This window comes from Anguilla rostrata, chromosome 16, assembly GCF_018555375.3.
Source record: "Anguilla rostrata isolate EN2019 chromosome 16, ASM1855537v3, whole genome shotgun sequence".
NCBI lineage: Eukaryota > Metazoa > Chordata > Actinopteri > Anguilliformes > Anguillidae > Anguilla > Anguilla rostrata.
In genome coordinates, this window is record NC_057948.1 from 11,849,866 (window position 1) to 11,874,163 (window position 24,298).

At 51.2% G+C, this 24,298-nt stretch overlaps 1 protein-coding gene across 10 annotated transcripts in view; it reads left to right on the plus strand.

The window, feature by feature from the left end:
- mef2aa (myocyte enhancer factor 2aa) overlaps window positions 1–24,298 on the plus strand; it is a 94,581-nt gene that overhangs the window by 41,553 nt on the left and 28,730 nt on the right. For all 10 annotated transcript variants that reach the window (XM_064313709.1, XM_064313708.1, XM_064313707.1 and 7 more), the window contains 2 exons: window positions 4,254–4,466; window positions 12,950–13,153. In XM_064313709.1, the coding sequence (XP_064169779.1) occupies window positions 4,413–4,466; window positions 12,950–13,153 (258 nt within the window). In that variant the 5' untranslated portion in view covers window positions 4,254–4,412. The remainder of the gene's footprint in view (window positions 1–4,253; window positions 4,467–12,949; window positions 13,154–24,298) is intronic.

A 24,298-nucleotide genomic window follows, 5' to 3' on the forward strand; every position in this document is an offset into this window, starting at 1 on the left:
TTTTCAGACACTTTTTTTTTTATCCCATTCCCTTCCTTTATTCCCCAAGTCGAGAATGCCCACTAGCCAATTTTACGCCTGGCGCTGTGGAAGTGCAGTGCGGTCTTTAAGCTTGTGTTATCACTGAGATGTGGCTCTAGCTCTGTAGATGGAAGAGTGTGCAAATCCATATGAAAACGCTTAGTGTACGCTTATTTTTTCACGTCGTCTTTCTTTTGTCTTTTGTTCGATCCCATGCCTCATTCAGAATGGCCTTTGGCTGAGCTCGAGCGTCCGATGAACGTAGCACGATGAACGTAGCACGTTCTTTGTTAGCGTGCGCGTGGGGCAGTTCGGCCTTCACGCCTGGCGGTGTAGCAGTCGGTGAGCAGGCTGCAGTAATCGATGCATCGATGCTCTGGTAATGCCGAGTGCTATCGGAGCCATGACCTCAACAGGAAATGCTATCTGAGCCCCGACTTGCACTTCCTGCTGTTTTTGGTTTGTCTTATTTCCACAGCAAATGTTTCTCCCCCGTGGACTTCATACTGCAGGGGAACATGTAATATTTAAGAGGCATTGGCTTCACGAGCCATTGTCCTCATTCCCTCTGCGTTTTGATTGGTTTTTGATTATTTTCCGGTCTGTAAGGGATTATTTTGTGAAAAGCAGCGGGGCTGAAGTCTGCCTGCTCCTGTGTGTGAGACTGTCGGACACATAATGACCCTTTGGAGGGAGCGTAACTCAGACCGGGAGACGTGGACGTGGTCTCTGGCCGTTGTTTAGTCTTAATGTCATACGCAGGGAAATAACACAGGAAGAGTCTGCAGAGGAGTTTGCCATGCCCCTCCCTCTCGCTGTCTTGGTTCTGGGTCAGTTTGTGACAGATCTAAGATCAGTTTGCCTACTGATGTACCCAACCACAGCGGTTTAATGGGGGAACTTATATTCTGATCTGGGATCAGCCGCTCGGGGAAGAAGGTTCCCTCCGCAGCTGGTCAAAACAGGAAGTGCAGGAGCAGGAAGCTGTGAGCGTGTGCCGCCCGGGGGGTGGGGTGTGGAGAGTGGGGGGGGCTAGGGGGCGTCTGTGACAGGAAGCGGGGCCCTGACTGAGCCCGGCTCGGACAGGAAGCCGCGTTGTCATGGATACGCTCCGGGGCAGGAAACCCGAAACGGGAAGGTTCGCCGCCTTCAAAGCGCAAACGCCAAGCGGGCAGCGGTTAGCACCCGCGGCCGGCTCCTTCGGGCCGCGCGGCGGAAGCGTTTCTTTACGCGCTTCGTAAAGGTTCTCAGGTGTTGCGTTGGCGCTGTGCGGCGCTGGCTTTAATGTAAACCCTTTGCGTCCTGCGTTGGCGGCTGCACAGAGACCGGCGCAAATCTCAGCTGGAATGTGAAACGGGGGCCGGCCTGAAGCGTAGGCCTGCCAGGCATAACACAACAATGGCTGAGCAGGGACCATGCAAACCTGGTCTGCATTGTCCCTGCTCAGCCATCGTTGTGTTATGCCTGGCTTTGTTTGACATATGGAGTTATGTCACTTGAAATACCCCAGTGGCAAACATTAAGAGTATAGACTTGTTTGCCTAGTGCCACTTCTGGACACTGGATATTCAAGAAAGCTTATCATGTCTGAATAATTTCAGATGTAATCAAGGGGTATTAAAATTGAAACAGGACACTGTTGTCATTACCTTGAGCATAGAAACCAAATAAGAGTTCCACCAATCAGGACGTATGTTGGTAATAAGAAATGGTGCAACGTCTACAGTGATTGGTTGATACTTTTGGTTATACTTCTGGGGTCCATTACGGTATCTAGGCGGTACAGTCAGAAGGCATCCATGAATTATGAATGAAACTTGATGCTTCTGTTTGTTGTCACTACATGATTGGTGGAACTCCTCTTTGGTTTCTGTGCAAAAGATGGCAACACCAGTGCCCTTTCCCTATTTTGTCATCCCTGGGAGTAATTATAAAAAGTTTTTCCCCCACGTGTAGAGTTGTCAGTGTATTGGAGAAGCGGAAAGACCAGCCTCAATGCAGTGTTAGGATCTCTGTAGAAATGAAAAAAAAAAAACAGCCTGCTATTGTCATTCCTATATTCTTCTTGGGTTATTACTGTATGTTCAAGTAGATGCAAAGTGTGTTTTGGACTGTGTGTGTTTTTCTCCTGTGTGTTTATATTTGTAAGGTTAAATACATTTTTTTTAGCACATGATAATGAGTGTAAATTGTTGTGATTTGAAATGTGAAGTGAGCAGAGTCCACGCCGGTCCCAGGCCGGGGTGTGTGTGAGAAAGTGTCTCTGGGAAGCTGGGCTGGGGCGGGCGGTGGACGTGGTGGGCGGTGGACGTGGTGTAGCCGTATCGATTTTGATGTAAAGCAGATGTGGACTCTTCCCCCAGACACCCCATTGCGTCAGAACGGGTCTGGCACAGATGTTTAGTAAGCACATTTTGAGGGGATGCAGGATTGGTACAATCAAAGACAAAAAAAGGGTCCTGTCTGCTTACGGTAAAGGTCCTGAAGCCACGGGCCGGACCGTGAACGCGCTAACGCGTTTTCGCATCGCGGTCGGCTCTGGCGTGGTGGAATTTCATGGTTATGTTATTCTTGAGCGATGCAAACTGTGATTATACTAGACCGTAACTGTGAACTGTTGCCAGTATGCGTGTGTGTGTGTGTGTACATGTGCAAGTGTGATTTTTTTTTTCTTCTCTCCCATGGCAGTAAGTTCTGTGATCGTACACAAGACCAACTCAATAGAATCTCCCTCTCTCTCTCTCTTATCTCTCAGGGTGAAGGGTTCCATCATGCCATAAATATCGATCTTTATGAATGAAGATTTAAAGTCACCTCTCATTATACTGCTAAAATTTCCTAGAGGACTGTTAACGGAGGCCCATTCATAATTAATAAGAGTGATATTAACCTAGCAAACAACAGTTGTAACAAGAAGGTTTGATAACTCTTCTATATCTCTTACACAGCGATACCTGGAACATGACCTAAAAGGAAATCCAAGGAAAGAAAGACAGAAAAGAAAAGGAAGGGACACACTGTAAAGTAATACCGATGTGTTCTTGGTGAATCCGGCTCAGCTCTTTGATTCAATCTGGGATTCATTTCCTTACGCTCGGCACATTCACCCTGAAACGATTCAGTTTAATTTCAGCCTGATGTACTGACGTATGGTGCTTCAAGATGTATGCTAAACGGCAATTGAGGCAAACTAGTATTTTTTTCTTTTTTTGCAGTGTGGCCCTAGGTGCTCTTTAAATATCTTGTCATGTCAATTTTTTATCCATTTGGAAGAAGCACGTAGAGGGTGGGTTTTACGAGCTGTCGTAGAGGACTGCCACCGGATGCTGTGGCCTGGCTGTGCCTGCAGTTTGTGTGGAGACGCGCGGTGTTAACGCTAACGTGTCGCTGCGCGTTAGCCTGATGAAGGAGCCCGTCGCCGCGTGTTAGCGCGATGAGGGAGTGTTGCTGTGACAGCGCGCGTACCCCGACGTGCCGCCGGCTGATGTAACCCAGGGCAACGGCGTTTCCGGCGGTCCGCTCTTGGATTGGCGTGCGGCCGGGGGTCGGTGTCGCGGGGTTTGTGTACATCGATGCGAGGGGGGGTGACTGAGTTTGTTTGTACAGTCCGGGGTGTGGGTGGAGGGGTGGGGTGGGGTGGGGGCGGGTTTGGACGAGAGGGGGAATCCCCCGTTCCGGTTCTCGCTGTTCCTCCTTTGTGGGGGATTCAGGCAGATCTGGACTCCTTGTGATGAGGTATGAGCAGCTGCAGGTGAGGGGGCCGCCAGGTGATCTGAGAGACTAAGCTGAGGGGATAAACAGCTCTGGGACACCTTTATGTGTGATGAAGGTATCGGACCTGCTGCTACATGTAGGGCTGTCAGGTGTTCTGCATTCTCTCTGTTTCCTGGGCCACATCCCAACACTGATCATTGAACAGTCTACAGCAGTAATTAAGTTTTAAAAATCTGAAATCTTTTTACTGTGTAGTGGTTGCAGGTTGCATGGAGAAGAGCGTAGTCTTCAGAACTTCTCTGAATTGGCAACAGATGTAGTAACAGGCCTATGAATAAAACTGGGGATTTCAAATTGGGGGCCTGTAGTCCCGTCAGAAGCGGTGGTTGTCGATGGTGGGGAAGGGGGGTGGCGGGGTTGGTTTGGCGAGGTGGGGCGATTCTCCCTGGACCTCCTCGCTCCGGGACATCCCGTTTCTGACTCCTCCTCCTCCCCCTCCCCCTCCTCCTCTCTTTCAGATTGCGCGGAGGTGAGTCGGACAGCGGAGAGAGGCAGCGTGGACAATGCGCTAGAGCAGAGGGGAGAAGAGCAGCTTGGGAGTTTTTCCGATCTTCAGGGGGGCGTCAGGGAGTCGGCAGGCGGAAGAGGAGCGGAGCGGGACACCACGGGACGCCAAAATGGGCCGGAAGAAGATACAGATCACCCGGATCATGGACGAGAGGAACAGGCAGGTCAGTGTCCCGCCCCGCCCCCCTGCCACGCCCTGTCGCTCGGCGTGATGCATCGTTAATGTGAAAAACGATGGCGTTTCGGTGATTCATTTTCTCCAGGGTATTGCAGTGCTTAGGGGCGGGGAAGGGTGATATCTAATGGAAGCCCTGTTTTGGCCGTGGGTGTGTGTGAGACTCGTCTTGCGGGCGTGTTTTGGCGCTGCGACGAGGCGGTGAAGAGGTGACTGTTCTCTATCGGAGGCAGGATGACTTCAGCTGGCGTGAAAGCCAGGAGTGTGACATCACCGCTCTCTGGGAAAGGCCTGCCCGCTGACAGGGCCATGGGGGAATAGTGCTCACTGATAGGCCGTCACAGAGTCCATGAGCTCGACCATGTCAGAGAACAAATGTGTTTTTCTGTGTGTGTGTGTGTGTGTGTGAAGGCACGTCTGTGTGTGTGTGTGTGTGTGTGTGTGTGTGTGTGTGAAGGCACGTCTGTGTGTGTGTGTTGGCCAGTGGGTGTGTGTGTGTGTCTGTGCCTACGTGTGTGTGTGTGTGTATGTGCCTCTGTGCCTGTGTGTGTGTGTGTGTGTCTCTGTGTGTGTCTGTTCCTGTGTGTGTGTGTGTGTGTGTGTGTGTTTGCACCTCTGTGTGTGTGTTTGTCTGTTCCTGTGTGTGTGTGTCTGTTCCTGTGTGTGTGTGTGTGTGTGTGTGTGTGTGTGTGTGTGTGTTTGTGTTTCTGTGCCTGTGTGTGTGTGTGTGTGTGTGTGTGTGTCTGTGTGTGTGTACGTGCACACACACACGTCTGTGTGTCCCTGGTAATGACCGCAGTGGACGGCACCCTCTCATTACCGGGGTGGATTAGTGAGGCGCGCAGCGTCCCCTCTGTCCCCAGCTGCCATCTCCGGGGCTGACCGCGGAGCCCGGGATCCTCCCCTCCCGCCCGCTCTAAAAATAACCCCCCTCAAACGCCCCACACGCCCTCCGCACGTCTGGGCTGCTCCTGTCTCTGCTGTCTGAGAGCAGAGAAGATGAGAAAAGGCCATTTATTTAACCCGGCCTTGTTTTAAACTCATTTCCTCTCCGCCCTTTCAGTTTCACACGCAGAAATGCACAGGCCAGGTGCTCCTTAAACACTCTGGGTGTAGCACTGGAGCGGAGTACTGAGAGTCAGGTACGGTCACGCTGATAAACCCGGGCCGGGATGATGGTGCCTTTTTGACCCCATATTGGGGCGGAGCTATTGTGCGCTGTCGGTCATTGGCTCATTTGAACCAATTGAAAATGTTATTCTGTCATTGAAAAGTGTGTGATGACACCTGAGACCCGTGTTTCCTGAAGCCTTCGCCACCCATCACAAGGTACTCAAGTGAGATGCTCAACTTTCAGGTCCTCACAGTAACCCTCCCCTTTTTCCCACGAGTCACATGGCTTCCAGAGTAACTTGTGCTTGACGTGACATGTGTAAGCCCTTGCTTTATTCTACCCGCGGTCTTATTTCTACTTATTGCTCGGATTCCCAACTTGGTCTGGTCTGTGATTTCTCCTGCCAGAATGAAATCTGTTCCCTTCTCATTGATCCAACCCACAGGCCAACCCTTAAATCTCTATAGGCCGCTACTTTTGGGCATTTAGCGGATGCTCTCATCCAATGCCACCCACGAATCGCGGGTGAAGGTTTTAGGCGACGTGCGCAGGGCCGGTTCCCAATCGTTAGCGTACTGTAGCACATGAGGGCTGCCGTTAAAGAACCCTGAACGTAAAGTTAAGACCTGCATTAGGTGCTAGCGGGAGATTTGAGAAGGTCGTGCTGTAAGTAGCGAATGGGCGTGAGGTTATAGCGCTAGCGACGTAGCACAGGTAGAGGTAGCAAACCCATGGAAAACGCAACAGAGCCGCGCTTCAGTCCATTAGGAAAATCTCGCTTAGCAGCGGGTTGACGTCGGGCATTACCCCGCCTCTGGGCAACGTCTGGCTGTAAGTCTTCGCTCTCCTTTTGGTGGCATCAGCAGAACAGGGCATGCTGGGTAATTACCCAGAGATAACAGCTCCTGAGAGATGCGTCAGCCTCGTGGTGGCCAGTTCGTACGCTCTCGCGCGCACACAGCCTGCGCCTTCTGGAGGAGGAGGAGATGAAAGCAGAGCTGATTTATCGTGTGGTCTTGCGGTTACTAATAAGGAGGCAGTGAGCTAGCTTAGCAAGCATGGGAACCGAACCCCGGCCTCCTCCTCCTCCTCCTCCACAGCGCTGCGACGTTACCTCATCGCCGAAAGGCCAGGCCCCTTCGGCCAGGCGGAGTGACCTGCCTGCCGAGTCCTCATTGGACCTTTAGTCTCCGTGACCGTGGTGTGCTGCGGGGTGATTGGTGCTCCTGGTGCCGAGTGACAGACGGTGCACCAATTAAAACGCCGTGGTGCTGCTGCCTGTTTAGCCTTTGTCGTTATGTCAAGGGAGGCTTTGAACAGGTTCATAATTTTTCTCCATTGAATTCTGGAGAAAATGAAGAACGGTCAGACATACAGTACTGGTCAATACAAGCATACGGATTTAAAGTTGAGTCATTCCAAACTTTGAAGCCCGATTGCTTAAAAAGCACAGCGCCCGAAGCTTTGGGATGGAACTTTCTGAGGGCTCGCGTGTTTTGATCTGGAGCCCAGACTCGCCACTCTCGCGCGTCCGAAGGCTGGTTGTTTTTCTTTCCGAACGCGCTCGGCCTCCAGCGGGACGTGTAATTTGCGTGACATAATGGCGGTTTTTGGCCACAGGGAGCCCCACTGTTCTGTATCTAAACTCGCTTGATTAGAAGAGACGTCGGGTCGGCGTGGAAGCCGCGCGGTCGCGCCGTCTCGTCCTCGGTGCCGCCCCCCCCCCCGCCCCCCCCCGCCACCATGCCGTCGAATGACAGGGCACCAGTTAGGTCTCCGCTCCTCGTCAAACCGCCATGACTCCCGGGGTCCTGTCTCATAACGGTGTCGAATAATCGCCACGCATGAATCGTTTTATCGTCTCAGAAAAGACGGCCCTCTTCGCCGGCCGCGCTCTGCTCCGGCCGTGCGGGACGCGAGCCGCCGGGCCTCCGCCAGACGAAAGCGGGGGGGTTTTTGTTTTTCGGGGGAGAGGAGCGCAGGGGTGGGGAGAGAGGAGTCCGGGCCCCCGGAAACAGGCTCGTTTCAGACCCCGGCGAAATAGCGACGGGACGGTAGCGGTGCGCGGGCGGAGACACCCTCCATTAGGGGCCGCCGCCGAGCGCGGCAGACCGCCCCCGGCCCGTAATTACCGCCATTAACGCCGGCGCGCGCCCGTCTCCAACGGGCCGGCTGAAAAAAGAGGGAAATGAGCTAAATGTGGAAACGTGCAGCACGCTTTGCTGCCGCGTGTTTTATTTTCCTCTCTTCCCAAACGGCTCCCGCGGCGAGTAGGCCGGGGCTTAATTACCCCCGTAGCCACGCTCTGTTTGGATCGGTGACGCCCGGCCCGTCGCTACCGGTAACGCTGGTTACACACGCGGCCAGAGGCCTCGTCCGCTTTTAGCGTGCAGCGTGAACATCAGCGCAGTCTTCGGCGCGGGCGATTGGTTCGCGCTCGCGGGCGGAGGTCCCGCCGACAACCGTGGTGATGTTACCTGGAAACCGTGGCCTTCCCTCAGCCCCCCCCCTTCCCCCCTCTCCCGTGACTTCCCCCCCCAGGGAGGCGCCGTGGACTGCTGCAGCCCCCTCTGCGACGGGGAGCCGGTCGCCAGGGGTAACGGGGCGAATCCTTTGATGTGATTTCCCCCTCCTCCGTCGGTCCTCGCTGCGAACTCCGCTTCAGGCCGTCCTCCGAAACGTCACCGGCCCAAAGACTCGGCTCTCCCTTCTTTCAGACAGAGAAAACTCTTCCCTCTCTTTCACTCTCTTTCACTCTCACTCCGTTTCAGTTGCTACATTCGGTTTCTTTTTCTCTCTCACGTTTTTTTTTTTCTCTCATCCTTTTTTCTCACGTTGTTTCTTTTTGTTTAATTTTGTCTCTGCGGCCATCTCCCTTTATCTCTTTCCCAGTTCTTCCCTCCAAAATATCTCATGCTGTCAACTGACCAATCAAAATAATGTCTTCCCTAGAGAAAAGCGCTCTGATTGGCTTGGTGTTCTCTTTCACTCCAGTACGGGCTTTACAAAGCCTTGCTTACCACCAAAAAAAATGCTTTGTTCCCTCTGGAGCCGTAGTCAGCGTGGCTCGAGTTGTTTATATTTGAATCACAATGAGATGTTTTCAGCGATTTGTCATAGTTCCGCGCGGGGCACCGGATTAAATACAGCGCCATCATTCGCGGTCGCTTGGAAAGGCGTTAAGCACGAACGCGGCCGCACGCAGACCCGAGGGCGCGATGGGGATCACGCGCGAGGAGAGCGTCCCAGGTGAGGGGAGAGGGCGGATTCGGGCTCCGCTAGCTTCCGCCGATGCTAATAAGCGCTAAGAGCCGCGGCCGACGAACGCTCCTCTTCTTTAGACGAGCGGACGTGTTTGTTTTTGTTTTTTTTGACGAGGATTCTGACGGAGGGGAAGAACGGCGAAGCGAGTTTAATAACGAGCTGCCATTATTCGGGTCCCGCGGTGCGTGAGAGAAAAGCGCTCATCTATGTTCAGACGCGTTCCCGCGGGCGACGGTGGAGGGGCAATTCGGCCGCGCGGCGCTAATGGGGCGGGCGACGAGCGTCGAGCCGCGCGCGAGCACGCGTCCATCTTTTCGGTCTTGGAGCCGGACGGGCGGAGCTCGTTTGACAAGGGGGGGGGGGGGGGACATGACACCTCTCTTGGACAAAGAAATTGCTTTGGAAACTTTTTGTTGAAAAAATCGCTTGAAATTAGCCGTGTAAGTTATGAAGGGACGCTTTTTGGGCGGCCTCCAGCTTTGGGCTGTTTTGAAGAGAACATCGAGCTTGGCTCACACAACGAGGCCGCTCGTAACTTTCAACGGCATCGTCCAATCCAAAACAAAAAACAATACGGGCGCAGGCCAAGGTCAGCCCACCAGACATGACGTCAGGCCGTGAGGAATGGCTCCCAGCCTGCTGTGTTATCGGGGCCAGGCCAGGCCAAACGAGGCCGATCCAGGCCAAACCGGGCCGATCCAGGCCGACGCCTCCCTCCGGGAGCGTGGTCTCCTCTCAGACAGGAGAGAGAGCCCTGAGCTGTCGCAGACGGCGGCTGCATCGCCCCCTCTCCAGGGCCGAGCGGCTAACGAGCAATCAGAGGCGGTCCCCGAGCCCTCATCTCACTTAAGAGCACGGCTTTCACCGGAGGGCAATTAAGAGCGTGTGAAGAAGTCGCCGCGGAAACGCCGGCGGTAAACGAGACGAGCGGCGGCCTCCTGAGCGAGCGGCGGGGGCGGGGGGTGGGGGGGGGTCGGGGGGGGAGTCGCCGTCGTCCAGACGGGAGATGACCAGCGTCTGGCCCGAGAGCCGGGGCTGGAGTGGGCGGTGAGGGAGAGGAGGGCCTCCGCTTAGAGAGACCCGGAGAGGAAGAGCAGGGACGTCGCTCGTGCGCGTTTCGCCATCTGCGTCCTCGCCCCTCTTTTTAAAAGCCCAAATCACTCACAGCGAATCGAGTGCATCTGCGCCGTTGCCCAGTCAATTAGACACAACGGTGATGAAAAGGAGGCGAATACTGAAAGGAGTGAAGAGGAGGAAGGAAGCGGGAAGGAGAGATGGAAGGGAGAGCAAAGCGCGGGATGGAATTATAGCTGTTCGCTGAATGCGCGGAAGAAGGAGAAAATGGCACCAATCCGAGCGGCGCTCGTCGCGTTTTCTGTGTGTGATTGTGCGCGTGGTGACGTCACAGAAAGCCCCTAACGTTACACGCCGCACACAGAACCATGGGAGCTCGCCGGCGGCCGACGCTGTGGACGCGTGACCCGGCCCGTGCCGTTTTTAACGTTACTTAACGCCGTTCGAAACGTCTGCGCCGCAGCGTTCAGCGTCTCGGTCCGTACGGTGTTCAGCTTCCGGTGCGTTTCTCGAGCGCGTTCCTGCCCACATGCCCCATATTTACACAGGCTGACCACTTCCTGCCCTTCTGAGGGCATTCTGTGAGAGTGCGCGACTTTCCCACCCCTTTCTGCAGTCACTTTGCGGACGTCGGTCAGAGGTGCGCTGGAAGTACTTTCTAAGTGCCGGTGAGTTATGTGAACAGCGATGCGAGACGAAGGCCAAGACCGATGGCCAACAGATGCCATTCCCTGGGTTTGGTTTTTACTCAGAATAACCTCAGGGCAGGCGACGCTTTAGGCGCTTTAGTACTTCGATTGGATCTTCCTGCTGCTTTCTGTTCTCTCCTCTTCCCTCCCCTCCTCTTCTGACCTCTCCTCTCACCTCCCCTGTTTTCCCTCCCTTTCTTTTCTTTGCTTTTTCCTTTTTCGCACTTCTTTTCTTGTACCCTCTCTGTCCCTTCCCCTTCTTTAATCTTTCCCTTTGTCTCCTCATCTCCTCTCTCCTCCCCTTCCCTCTCCTCTTTCTCCTTTTCCTGTCACCTCCTCCTCCTCCTCCTCTCCTCTGGCAGGGAGGATCCTAACCTAAGAGTTCTGAAAAGGAGTTTGCCTCCTGCATCTTTTTCTAGCCCAGCAACGACAGTAGCCGCAGCAGGAAGTGCACTGGCGCTACCTTGAAACACTACCTATTGTCATGGCTTTTCAGAAGGTTTGGGTATAGACCGTGTGTGATACAGTACGTAATACGCTGACACATTTGTCTGGTGGTGTAATTCTAGTCCTAAAAGGCATAGAGCTATTTAACCTGGACCAGACTGCAGACACCAACCACCTTGGAGCCAAAAAAAAAAAAAAGAAAAGACATAGCTGTACATAATCAGTGAGTGACCTGATGCACTGTGGTCCAGTGGAGCGTGCGGGTGACCTGATGCACTGTGGTCCAGTGGAGGGTGCGGGTGACCAGGTGCGCTGCGGTCCAGTGGAGCGTGCGGGTGACCAGGTGCACTGCGGTCCAGTGGAGCGTGCAGGTGACCTGGTGCACTGTGGTCCAGTGGAGCGTGCAGGTGACCTGGTGCACTGTGGTCCAGTGGAGTGTGCAGGTGACCTGGTGCACTGCGGTCCAGTGGAGCGTGCAGGTGACCTGGTGCACTGCGGTCCAGTGGAGCGTGCGGGTGACCAGGTGCACTGTGGTCCAGTGGAGCGTGCGGGTGACCAGGTGCACTGGGTCCAGTGGAGCGGCGGTGACCTGGGTGGAGCCAGGTGACCTGGCCTGTGGTCCAGTGGAACGTGCAGGTGACCAGGTGCACTGTGGTCCAGTGGAGCGTGCAGGTGACCTGGTGCACTGTGGTCCAGTGGAGCGTGCGGGTGACCTGGTGCACTGTGGTCCAGTGGAGCGTGCGGGTGACCTGGTGCGCTGTGGTCCAGTGGAACGTGCGGGTGACCAGGTGCACTGCGGTCAGCCCTTCTGCCCTCACACAGACCTTTGCTCTTCTCAGTTTCCTTAAAAAACCGCAGCTGTCACTGCTGCACTGCCCGCCTAACTGGCTGAATAATCCACTCAGCACGTCTCTCTAAACATAGGTGCTGTCCATATTACAGATAATCCTTTTTAAATCCTTTTTATTTTATGCTATTTTAATATTATTAACTGGGGCTACAGAAGAGAGGTCTATTTTACATTATTAGAAGTTTGCTAGGAGCCATCTTTGCATATTCCATATTTATGGTCTCTTCGAACAGCACAACAAAAGGTCTAAATAAAATATTGCAACAGCTGAGACTGTTGCCATTGATTCCAGTTTAGCTGAGTATCCTGTTACTGCCATAGAGAATGAGTGTGGGGTTCTGGGGAAAGTGGGGGTGGATTACCTTTGTTAGACTGGGAGAATTTTAATTTGATAAACTGGAATATGAGGATGTTTCCCCCCAACATTGTGCCACAACATTGGGGTAGTTGGCGTGTGTGTGTGTGTGTGCAGTGGCCATCTTCGGGGTGGAACTGCCCAATGAGCTTTGAGCTTCTTCGTTGCTATGGCTTATGACCCTGGTGGTGCTGCTGGTTCTGCACGGTGTATCTGGTCAGTGAACGAATTGCTCAAACAGGGGCTGTTCTCTCCCGTCCTCCTGAAGAAGAGCGAAACAGCCGCTACCGTGTGTGGGAGAAGCCGGAAATTTCCACGGGAGGCTGAGCGTGGTGCGGCAAGAGCTGGCATCAGGAAAAAAGTGTCTTTAATCACTTTTCAGATGGTTTCAAACTTCCGCTAATCAGCTTAGCTTTATCCCTCTGAGTCGGTTCCGAAAAGTATACTATGTGTGTATAATGCTGTGTGTGTGTATTTGTGTGTGTGTGTGTGCACGCACATTGTATTTAATTTTCACACAATAAGAAAAACTTTTTATGGTTCAATGTGTCACCTTTTCATATGACATGTTCATATGTCATAGATACAACACTGAGATGGTGGCGTGCACTGATTGGTTTACCCTGTGCATTGCTGAAAGAGGTGCGCGTTTGTCTTCTCTTTCCGGCTCTTGGTCCAGGTCACCTTCACGAAGAGGAAGTTCGGCCTGATGAAGAAGGCCTACGAGCTGAGCGTGCTCTGCGACTGCGAGATCGCCCTCATCATCTTCAACAGCTCCAACAAGCTGTTCCAGTACGCCAGCACCGACATGGACAAGGTGCTGCTCAAGTACACCGAGTACAACGAGCCGCACGAGAGCCGGACCAACGCCGACATCGTGGAGGTGAGAGAGAGAGAGAGACTGAACCTGAGAGAGAGAGAGAGAGAGTCTGAACCTGTGTGAGAGAGCGAGAGAGAGAGAGAGAGAGAGTCTGAACCTGTGTGAGAGAGCGAGAGAGAGAGAGAGAGAGAGAGAGAGAGAGTCTGAACCTGAGAGAGAGAGAGAGAGAGAGAGAGAGTCTGAACCGGTGTGAGAGAGTGAGAGAGAGAGTCTGAACCTGTGTGAGAGAGAGAGAGAGAGAGAGAGAGTCTGAACCAGAGAGAGAGAGAGAGAGAGAGTCTGAACCTGAGAGAGAGAGTCTGAACCTGTGTGAGAGAGAGAGAGAGAGAGAGAGTCTGAACCTGAGAGAGAGAGCGAGAGAGAGAGAGACTGAACCCGCGCCTATGTGAAAGCCTTATGGCTGTCTGCATCCGGGCGTGCGGTTAGTCTTGCAGGGTAGAAGGTGTTTTTTAAAAATGCGAAGCGAACCGTTTACCCACGTCCTGAGTGTCACCTCTGGTTTGTGGCCGGTAACTATATTAAGACGATCCCCTTTCATGTGCGCGATGTGCTCTGTTAGCTCGGCGCATCGCGGAGATGTGCGTGATGTCCCTTTATGCTGGTGAATTAATTCTGTCTGAAGCAATTTGGCTCAGCCGTCTTGCCAAAGTCTGATGGCGATAACAATGGTGATGATGGTGATGGTGATGATGATGAATGTGGTGAGGGCTCTTTCTAGGCCTGAACTCTGTCTCTGTCACTGAAGTCTGGAGCAGCAGAGAATCAAGACTGAGTTCAGTACAGCGAGAGAAAGAACAGTCTTTATTGTTCATCCTTTATTAGACCCTTCTCTATGAGAGCTGCGTGGTACCCCAGAACCATGGCAACCGCCTCCTCAGAAGAGCTCTCCACATGCTGGCCGCCACAACGCGAAACCACCTCCATCTATTTCTGAGCCCTCTGTTGCCAATGGCAGCATCGTACTTGGAAAGTTCCGGAGTTTGGCAGAAAATAACGTTTCTTTTCTCACATTTGTTTTTATTTGCCTACACCTCACCATTGTTATCATTACCGCTAATGCATCATCCATTTCATGTGTTTTTTTTTTTTAGAACTAGGATACTGCTATAGCTACTATAGCTGAGCAAGTATGAAAATATCTTCGGTCGATATAAAAATAAACAGTGTGCTTTGTAAACACATTAAACGGCACGCTTTGTGCGCTCGCTGTGTAAACTATACGGTGACACATACTGCCAGTTGACGGCATTTCCCAGGTAAACACACGAGAGTAATAACACTTACAGGGCTTATTGTATGAGATATTAATAATGTAGCCGTGTCTATTTACTTAAGTACTTGAGGTGAAGTGTTTTGCTTGGGAGCGCTGCAGAGGCTCTGCAGAAAGAGAACTCTATGGTCACAGCCCCGGTTCCCATGGCGCCGGAGTACGCCGCTCCGAGCCTCTCATGCAGATATTATTCGCGGTGAAACCACCGCCGTGTTTCACCTCTCGAAGCCACAAAGATAAAAGGCGGGGGTTTGGTATCTGGGGAGAGTCGCGGCGGGCGCGGCGCGCGGGCGTTGGTCGGACGGGGCCGTGGTGTTTTTGTGAAAAAGCTCGCCGCGTTCTCCTCGGCCGTGTTAGGCTCTTGCACGCACCCGCTCTGGCCTTTAGAAGGACATGTGTAGATACAGCTGTAGTCTCTCTCTTGGGAGATGCGAGTAAGTTGATGTCTTTATGTAAGCAGCAGCATCCTCTCTCTGCGAGCCATCTGTGCCTACAGCGCTTACTGTGTAGATAACAGGCTAGCACAGCTCCCATGAGCCACTGTGCTACACAGTTACTGTGTAGATAACAGGCTAGCACAGCTCCCATGAGCCACTGTGCTACACAGTAACTGTGTAGATAACAGGCTAGCACAGCTCCCATGAGTCACTTGCACAGAGCAGTTACTGGTGTAGATAACAGGCTAGCACTGCTCCATGAGCCTTGCTCACAGTAACTGTGTAATAACAGGCTAGCACAGCTTTTCCCATGCCGCTTTGTACCAGTTACCTGTGCTGGGACAGCTAGCCTTGACAGAATCAGGTGTACTTCTGGAGTCAAGAAAGCCTGAGATAATGGATCTTGATTTATAGGAAAAAACACTGGCTGACAGTGTATTAGCGCGTCTTAAAGCGCACTACCAACACTCCTTGTCTTCATTTCGTCCTGTCGTGCTTAGTATCTGGCATTGCCGTGTGCGGGGGCAGTCTGCTTCACATTAAAAGCATATGGTTTATTAATGAATAATAAGTAATGAAGTGTATGCGTTTGAGGTCACCATTGACACTTAAGTGCATAAGCATATGGGGGGGCGGGGGGAAGGCTGGTGGGTCCATTACAGAACTTTCTAGCCTTGAAGGTGAACTTGGTTGCCAAAGAGCTCAGATGCTTCAGAAGCTTGCACAGTACTTTCTCTTCAGCTGATTCGAGATCTGTGCGATAAGCTGACCTCAAATGTCACATGGTTGAACCTTTTTCTGCTCATAATGTAGTCTTGTTTGTCCTGCACCGTTAATTGAGACAACGCTGTGGGTCGTTAAATTAATTGATTTGAGTGGAAATTCTACACGGTGAGATTTAATCCAGACTCCCCCCACCCTCAGAACGTAGGCCTACCTTCCCGCGCCCACCCCTAGCTGAGGTAATGGAATGTCCCTGACCTTGCACTGAGGCAGTGAATACAGGGCACCCATTGTGCTCATTGTGTGTGTGTGTGTGGGGAATTCCTACAAAAACGTAATTCTTTGTAACTTCACTTCAGCTTATTTTGTGCCCGACAGTTTTCCCCGATGTTCCATGTCCGTTTGACGTCACAGTGTGAGGAAAGCAGGCTGAGGAGAAAGCGCCGTATTCAGTCTGACCCGATGACGCAACTCACTCGTTTTCAGGAAATGAAAATGTATGTTAAATGCGGAGGCTATGGTGGCAGCTGTAAGAACAGGCTCAGACCATCCTCCGCAGTCAGCGTGCAGCCAGGTGAAAAACAGATGTAAAATACAAGCAGTCAGCAGTAGCGCCCTTGTGGAGGCCAATCAGGCAAAGCTAAGAGCATCCTGTGGTTGCCTATATTATGCTAATGTGCGCACAGCGATCTATAGGAGCAATTTTTTTTAAATTGTCAAATTTGTGTCTATAGCGTTGTTTTCAACAGTCTCGGAGTGAAAGAGCATTGCGCGAAGCACCCTTTGGCTGACATGTTTAGTTTCCAGTGACTTTTACCACACTCACATCATGGGAGCAGTCAATATCCGGGAGACGTAGGCAAATATGCTTGGCCCAGAAACAGCGGTGCAGCGACTGTGTTATCACATACATGGTTTGGTAGCATCCTCTGACCCTCTCTACAACCTAAAGAAACAGCAGAATTAAGGAAAAGTATTAAAACATTTGTAGGTGTTTGCTTTAGGTGTTAGTGGACAGACAGTGTGGAGGAGGTTGACTTCCTGTTGATTTCTTATATAATCTGGCCTTGTCCTCATTTACCCATATTAAATGCAAAAGAACTGTAATTTTATAGTTACCTAGAGATATGTGGATATCCTTTAGGGGTGTAATGAAGTATACAGTACAGTATACAGTATATTTGGCAGTGCCCACTTTAGAAGAATGGGAAGAGACGAGACTGGCTATTATCGGAGTTTAGTGATTAAAGTCTTTTTAAAATCTGGTAGATGGTAAAATTTGAAGAGCTTTACATTAGTTTTGATATCTGGAGAAATTTTCTATACTGATAAAGCAATGGTGGCCCATTCATTCCAAAATTCCAGTTTCATAGAAACTAGGTACAGAACTGGCCTTTACTTATTAGAACTTGTTATTTTCCTCGAAGTGATGTTGGAGTGGGATTTTGGGCCCCTTCCCTACCAGTATAGGAATATCTTTCCTGGGTATGGAATGTATTTGTTCGCTACCTTTGACAAAAAGGATCATTGCTAGAACTGACAGTGTTAAAGGTGGAGAAAGAGAGAGGGAGGCTGGGTGTGTTTAATTGTGTGTTATAGCAGTACTGTGGTGAGGTAGTGCTTTGAGCGAAATAATGTGTGGAGGTTGGAAAAGGGAGGAAGGAAGTCTGTGGGAGTCCGAGGACAGCGGGCCTGTTCTGATAAAGGAAGTTTGCCCATCTCCCCATTTCCTTTCCCCACAGGAAGTGATGTCATGCAGAGCAATGATGCTAGACATCCACCACAGTCACGCCACAGATGTTCTTTACACTTGGCAGAATGCAAAGTCTGAGATCATGGGTGTTCAGTTTTCAGCCACATTACCATGAATATTCAGTGTTGGTCAGCACATGAGAACATCGAGGTCCAACGCTGGCGGGGACGGAACCGTTAACGTTAAGAACACGCCAGAACTTGTCGGTACTCGGTATGCAGAACATCTGTGGACACACACGCACAGCCATGACAGCTTGTGTGAATAAATTCCCCTTTGTTCTCACACATGTTAATCCTGGAATCAGAATCCAGTCCAACTTTTTACAGAGAACAGTTGCAGTAATGATGAGGTTAATCCAATCCAGGACCAGTCTTTGGCCATAGCCTTAGCTCAGCACTGAGACTCTGCCAGACGAGGGAGCTGGTCACTGCGCTCCCTTGTTGCCTGATATAGCCTCAAGCCGGCAAAAGTCTTTTCCTTTTTGATCGCTTATAAATCACTGTGGGAAAATGAATACGTGTCCGCCCATCATAAGAGGTCATTAGAGATGGATTGTTTGGGCTGCACGGTAATTGCAGAAACCTTATTGATATTACATAAAAAGAAAAATTATCACATATTAATGAAAAAACTATCCTCAGAATTGATGTTATTGAGAAGGGGGAACTGGGTTAATACAATAGTCTTTTGAAAGGATCATCATCCATATCACCAATTGCTGTTCATTGGCTGAGCTGTGCAGTCGTTGTGACAGTTTCACGTGCGGCTAGTGCAGGCAGTTCGCAGGGTCCCGATTGGCCAGGTCAGTCCCTGTCTTGTGACGAGGTGGATGAAACATTGCTGACGGTAACCCGCCCTCGCTGGCTACGTCGGCCAATCGCGCGTCACCCCGCTGGAACACAGTCGGCCCAGGCGTGTCAGGCTCAGGTTCCAGGCCGTGGGGTAAATCACCGTTACTCTGTCGTACTCTTACAGGGGCGTGGGGTTATAATCCCTGTGATGAGCCGTTGTGTGTCGTGCGCACACTGAAAGCCACGCCGGGTCGGCTCTGCGTTGAGGTAGCCAGGAGGGGGACCTCTGCTAAACGCTCAGCCGGCTGCCTGGCGCTAACTCTCGCTCCGCTGATGTCACAGACCAGTGTTCCCCCAGGGTTCCGGGCCGTTAGACCTGCTGCCGGAGATTACCCGCTCGCCTCAGTCTCGTCCGCGCGGACGCCGCCGCGGCGTTGGTTTTTAATTGGGGCCGCGGGGGCGCGTCTCTTCCCCGAGGCACGCATGTGGCCGGTTAGTCTTGGGGGAGGGGGGAGGGGTTGGTATTAGAAACCTTTTTTCACTTTTTATAATAATTATGTACTTACATAAATGGATCCAGCTGTGATTCCTGGCTCGGGGGACGCTCGTGACATGACAGCCCTCGCCTGCACTGTGTGGGAACTCCAGCTGGCTGAGCTCAGCGCGAGGAGCTGGGCGGCTGCTGGAGCCGCGGCTGACGTTCTGAACCAGACAAACCGACTGTAGATAGACAGACAGACACAGAGAGACGCACAGGCAGATAGACACAGATAGACACACAGGCAGACAGACACAGAGAGACACACAGGCAGACAGACACAGAGAGAGACACTGGCAGACAGACACACAGACTGACAGACCCGACCCCTCTGCTCATTTTCTGATATTAGCATTTCCCTGACAAACATCTTTGTGAAAACGTGCCCTTTTGTTTTAGGCACTTCAGGAAAGTGTTTCCGTATCATAATGCAGCGCAGTGACGCGCGATTCGCTCCGTCTCGCAGTGAAACTTCATATTAAATCTTGCGTTGATTTCCCAGGTGGTCCGTAACACTTAATTTCAGCGCTGTTCCGTCTCTTTCAATATTCCCTCTTCCCCCTTTCAGCCTCTCTTCAGATCTTCATTTGACAGTCAAGATACACCTTGTCGTGATTCTTTATTTATTTATTTATCGTTTGGTTATTGGTGTATGGCGGTGGCTTACTGTGTGATAAAATGTCAGTTGCCTTGACATTAATTTAATCTTCCGAGCTGATTTTGGCCCAGACCCTTGATATTGAAAGTACTGTTCTTGAAAGGTAATATTTGTACAGTCTGTGTGCTCTGAGGCTCCATGACTTTATTACCCTGACATTTACTCAGTGCATCAGAATCCTAACACTGTTCACCTTCAGCCTCTTGAGTGCCACGCGTGGGAGAGGGGCCGGGTGCTGCCTTAGCGCAGTCATCTGGGCTGGGGGCTAGACTGGGCTAGTGCTGTCTGTGAGCTAGACTGAGCTAGTGCTGTCTGTGAGCTAGACTGGGCTAGGGCCGTCTGTGACCTAGACTGAGCTAGTGCTGTCTGTGACCTAGACTGGGCCTAGTGCCGTCTGTGATCTAGACTGGGCTAGTGCTGTCTGTGACCTAGACTGGGCTAGTGCTGTCTGTGAGCTAGACTGAGCTAGTGCTGTCTGTGAGCTAGACTGGGCTAGGGCCGTCTGTGACCTAGACTGAGCTAGTGCTGTCTGTGACCTAGACTGGGCCAGTGCTGTCTGTGACCTAGACTGAGCTAGTGCTGTCTGTGACTTAGACTGGGCTAGTGCCGTCTGTGAGCTAGACTGGGCTAGGGCCGTCTGTGATCTAGACTGGGCCTAGTGCCGTCTGTGACCTAGACTGGGCTAGGGCTGTCTGTGAGCTAGACTGGGCTAGTGCCGTCTGTGACCTAGACTGAGCTAGGGCTGTCTGTGACCTAGACTGGGCCTAGTGCCGTCTGTGACCTAGACTGGGCTAGGGCTGTCTGTGAGCTAGACTGGGCTAGTGCCGTCTGTGACCTAGACTGAGCTAGGGCTGTCTGTGAGCTAGACTGGGCTAGGGCTATCTGTGACCTAGACTGGGCCTAGTGCCGTCTGTGACCTAGACTGGGCTAGTGTCGTCTGTGACCTAGACTGGGCCTACTGCCGTCTGTGACCTAGACTGGGCCTACTGCCGTCTGTGACCTAGACTGGGCCTACTGCCGTCTGTGACCTAGACTGGGCCTAGTGCCGTCTGTGACCTAGACTGGGCCTAGTGCCGTCTGTGACCTAGACTGGGCCTAGTGCTGTCTGTGACCTAGACTGGGCTAGGGCCGTCTGTGACCTAGACTGGGCTAGGGCCGTCTGTGACCTAGACTGGGCCTAGGACCGTCTGTGAGCTAGACTGAGCTAGGGCCGTCTGTGATCTAGACTGGGCTAGGGCCGTCTATGACCTAAACTGTGCTTATGCAGACTGTGCGAACTTGACTGTGCCAGTGTAGTCTGGGTGATCTGGACTGTGCCAGTGTGATCTTGATTGTTTCAGTGTAGGCTAGCCTGTTCTCGTCATTATGGTATGTTACGATAGACTTGGAGATGTGCAGCTAACTGTGCGGCTAACTCTCCTTGCCTGGCGAGATGACTGATTTTAAGCTGAAATCAGAACATTTTTGGGATTGTGGCCCTCCGAGGCTTGTTGTTGGCCACCCCTGCCCTAATTTAACAAGTTTAAGCCTTGCCATCCCTCTCAGGTTTGGGGTAGGCCCCCTTTGCAGCGCTGTCTGTAGCTAATGGACGCTTTCTCTCACGATATTGATTCTGCTTTTAAGGGAGAATGCGAAACCGGCCGGGATTCTGGGAAATGTGATTGAGTGTAATTCAATAACACCGAGCACAGGGCCCTCCCCTGAGTGACACTCTCTCTTCCCCTCCAACCCTGTGGTCCTAGCCACACACACACGTTCTTTTTCGCTGTTTTACTTTGGGTGTTATAAATATAAATTTATATTATAACCATGCAATGTACTTCAGGTAAAAAGGCAAACGGGCATTGTTTCTTGTCCATTATGTTACTGATAAAAGTGTCGGTACATTGTTTAATTTATGTACCAACTTTTGACAGTAACACAATGGGAAAAAGAACACTTTGCGTTTTTTGGTTTTAAGTGTATTAGCCAATTTACAGCTGTTGTCAAACTAAGTCTTTAAGTTTGAAGTTGATTCCAGGTTGCATGTGTTTAACTGGAGGAATGGACTGCACTAAGTAATGCAGTATGGCAGAACAGGCCCCTCTCAATCTCTTTAAGCTAGCATTAATCTGGTTATATGTATGCATTAGTGCAGTATTAAAAGCTCAATAGTGTTTTTTCCTCTTAAAAGCAGTAATGTGGTCATTCATTTATCCTATCATTCTCTGAGTTTTGGGTTTGGTATTCAAGTACATTTTCCCTGTCTTATTTTAAGTGATGAAACACGACACACACACACACACACACACACAGGCAGGAGCCATCTTCATCTCCATACACAAGGCCGTGTGTGACTTGCTCACGAAAGGACATTAGAGACTGCAGGCGATGTCTCTAATGTGTGCAGCAGGACATACTACACATGGCAATTAGTGTGGTCCCATGAGCATGTCAAATCGCCGAAAGCTAGACCCTGCGTTATTATTTTTTATTACGAGGGCAGAGTAACAAGGCGGAACTGATGTTCCTGATACCCCCTCCACACTCCACCCCCGTGTTGTGCAATGTGAAGTTGTTTGGGTGGAAATTTCATTAAAATAAAGTTGATGGTGATTATTATTGTTATGTTGAAACAAGAGGACACAGTTTTAGAAGTTCTGAAGCTCACATTTTTACAATGATTAAGTGGACTCCACATATGGACGGAGCCAGATGAGAATAGGAAGCAGAATCTGAACTCTGTCAGGGTTCTCAAGTGGCTTGCAGAGTCCTGCACACTGCCTCAGCGCTGTAGGTGGTGACAGAAGTGACGTGCACTTTCACAAGTGTAACTTCAATTTAAAGCCAGAGCTCAGCAAGTCGAAGTGTGCCTGCATAATATGTTAAAAAGAAGGTACTTTACGAAGTGTGGAAATGTGGACAGTGTCAGTGTTTTTTTTGTTTTTTTTTGAGCTGCCTTGATAACACGCCTTACTGCGTGCTTTGGTATTCATATGCAACACTATTACACAAAACATTTGTCCATATGAAGACAGTTTTAGCCTGTGTGACAAAATTTAACACGCTATAGTCTAACACAGATGCTGTCACATTAATGTGCCGTATGCATTTTCTTCAGCAGTTTACACATCTGACTAGCACAGATTTCAGACCCACGACCCACGACTCGACTGATCCGAATTCTCTACGACCTCCTTGACTGTAGTGACCGCTGTGGCACCCGGTCAAATGCTCAGTGTTAATTCAACACTTACCAGAGTTCATTTGAGTCCGACGGAGATCGCTCGCACTCTAATGGAGTCAAGTGCGTTCTGTTAAGACTCGATTTAAAACGCTGAAGGTTTCGCTGCGTAGGCTTGACGCGCGGACGGAGAAACTGTGGGCTTGACTGTCTCGAGTTCAAATGTTGTGGACTTTTCGGTAATAATGGCTCTACCCCATTCGTCAAAGTGACATCTTGGTGGGCAGTGGCGGGTAATTATCCAGGCGGTATATCTGGCAGAATTGATACTCCCTCATGTATCTGTCGTTATCACGGAGATTCAGGCAACAGATGTATTTGGAGTCTCATAATGGCTCAATCGGTCTTTAAAGGGACCAGTCTACCCCGAAGCTTTGCTTAAAATGTCTTTTTCTTTTTAGGTTTATTTTTACAGTACGCTACTCTACATAAATATAAACAGATATTACCCCCTCCGCTATATTTATCTGTGTGGCGTCATTGTCGTGGATAGTTTGCTCTGGTTTTAACGTCTGCTGCAGTACAGGGAGACGGGTTTGTTGCGCATTGTTGTCCATACAGCTGTGCAAAGGTAACGGCTCCAAAACATCCACCCAGACTGCGGAAGAATCCCGCAGCTAGGCCTGCATTTCCTGCGGATTCAGTAGTTATGATAGCTAAACAATGGACACTGAGGAGGAAGGACGTTTTTTTTAATAAAGCAATTTAGCAACGCTACGACAGCGATATCGTCATGAGAATACAATGGATGTAAAAAAAAAAATCCCCTGAATGAATGAAGTTGATAGGCCTGTAATAAATAAGTAAGTAAATAAATGTCCGCGTGCAGCCTACAGTATGTCTGCGTCAGAGCGAAAACCTCACGGCGCGACGTCTTTCAGACAGGCCCGCAGGAGCCGCGCGCCGCTGACAGAGAACCCACGTGACGAAACCGTGAACGCTCCCCGGCTTCTTTTTCCCTTTCTCCCATGAAGGATAAACGTTCTGCGCCGGAGTGGGGGGAGGAGGAGGAGATGCGGGAAAGCTTGCGCTGAAAGGCCCGTCTCTGTGCCGTTACGCAACGCGGCAGAAGTGTTTCTGAGCGGATGAAAGCTCTCCCTATTGCGCCCCCCCCCCCGCCCCCCCCCCGCCCCGCGCCGCTGCTCCGAGCCGCTGCTCCGAGCTCATTCGCACTCAAAGGAGCCCTTTGATAAGCCCATTAGATGGAGCGGATTGGGCACAATGGCCATGTCGCGGGGCATTTGCACGCTACCTTGCTTAGCTGCGGCGGAGGAGCACGGGGACCAATGGAAAGCGCCGGGCAGGGGGGCAGGAGGGAAGGTGGGGTTTAAACGAGGTGAGCGGTGGCGACCCGCGCTCGCCCACTCTGCGCACGAGGCAGCCCAGACTCCCGTCTCTCAGTATCGAGCAGAAAGTGCTGATGGGCAGAGCGGGCAGAGCAGGCAGAGCGGGTAACGCCTGGTGCCGTTAAGTGCACTGCGCCCTAGGTGACCCGAACGGCACTGCCCACTCTTATTTCTTCCATAAAGTTTTTAGTTTTTCTTCGCTGCACTTTCTTCATACTTGGACATCATGCCGAGAACCTCAGTTTTTATGCTTCTCTGCATCGCCATAAATAAGTGAAATGTGGAAGCAGTGGTCATGAGCCTAGTGTGTGTGTGTGTGTGTGTGTGTGTGTGTGTGTGTCTTTGTACATATGGCTGATCGATTTCATGAAATGCACTAAATAATTTTTAACTGATGACAAAAATA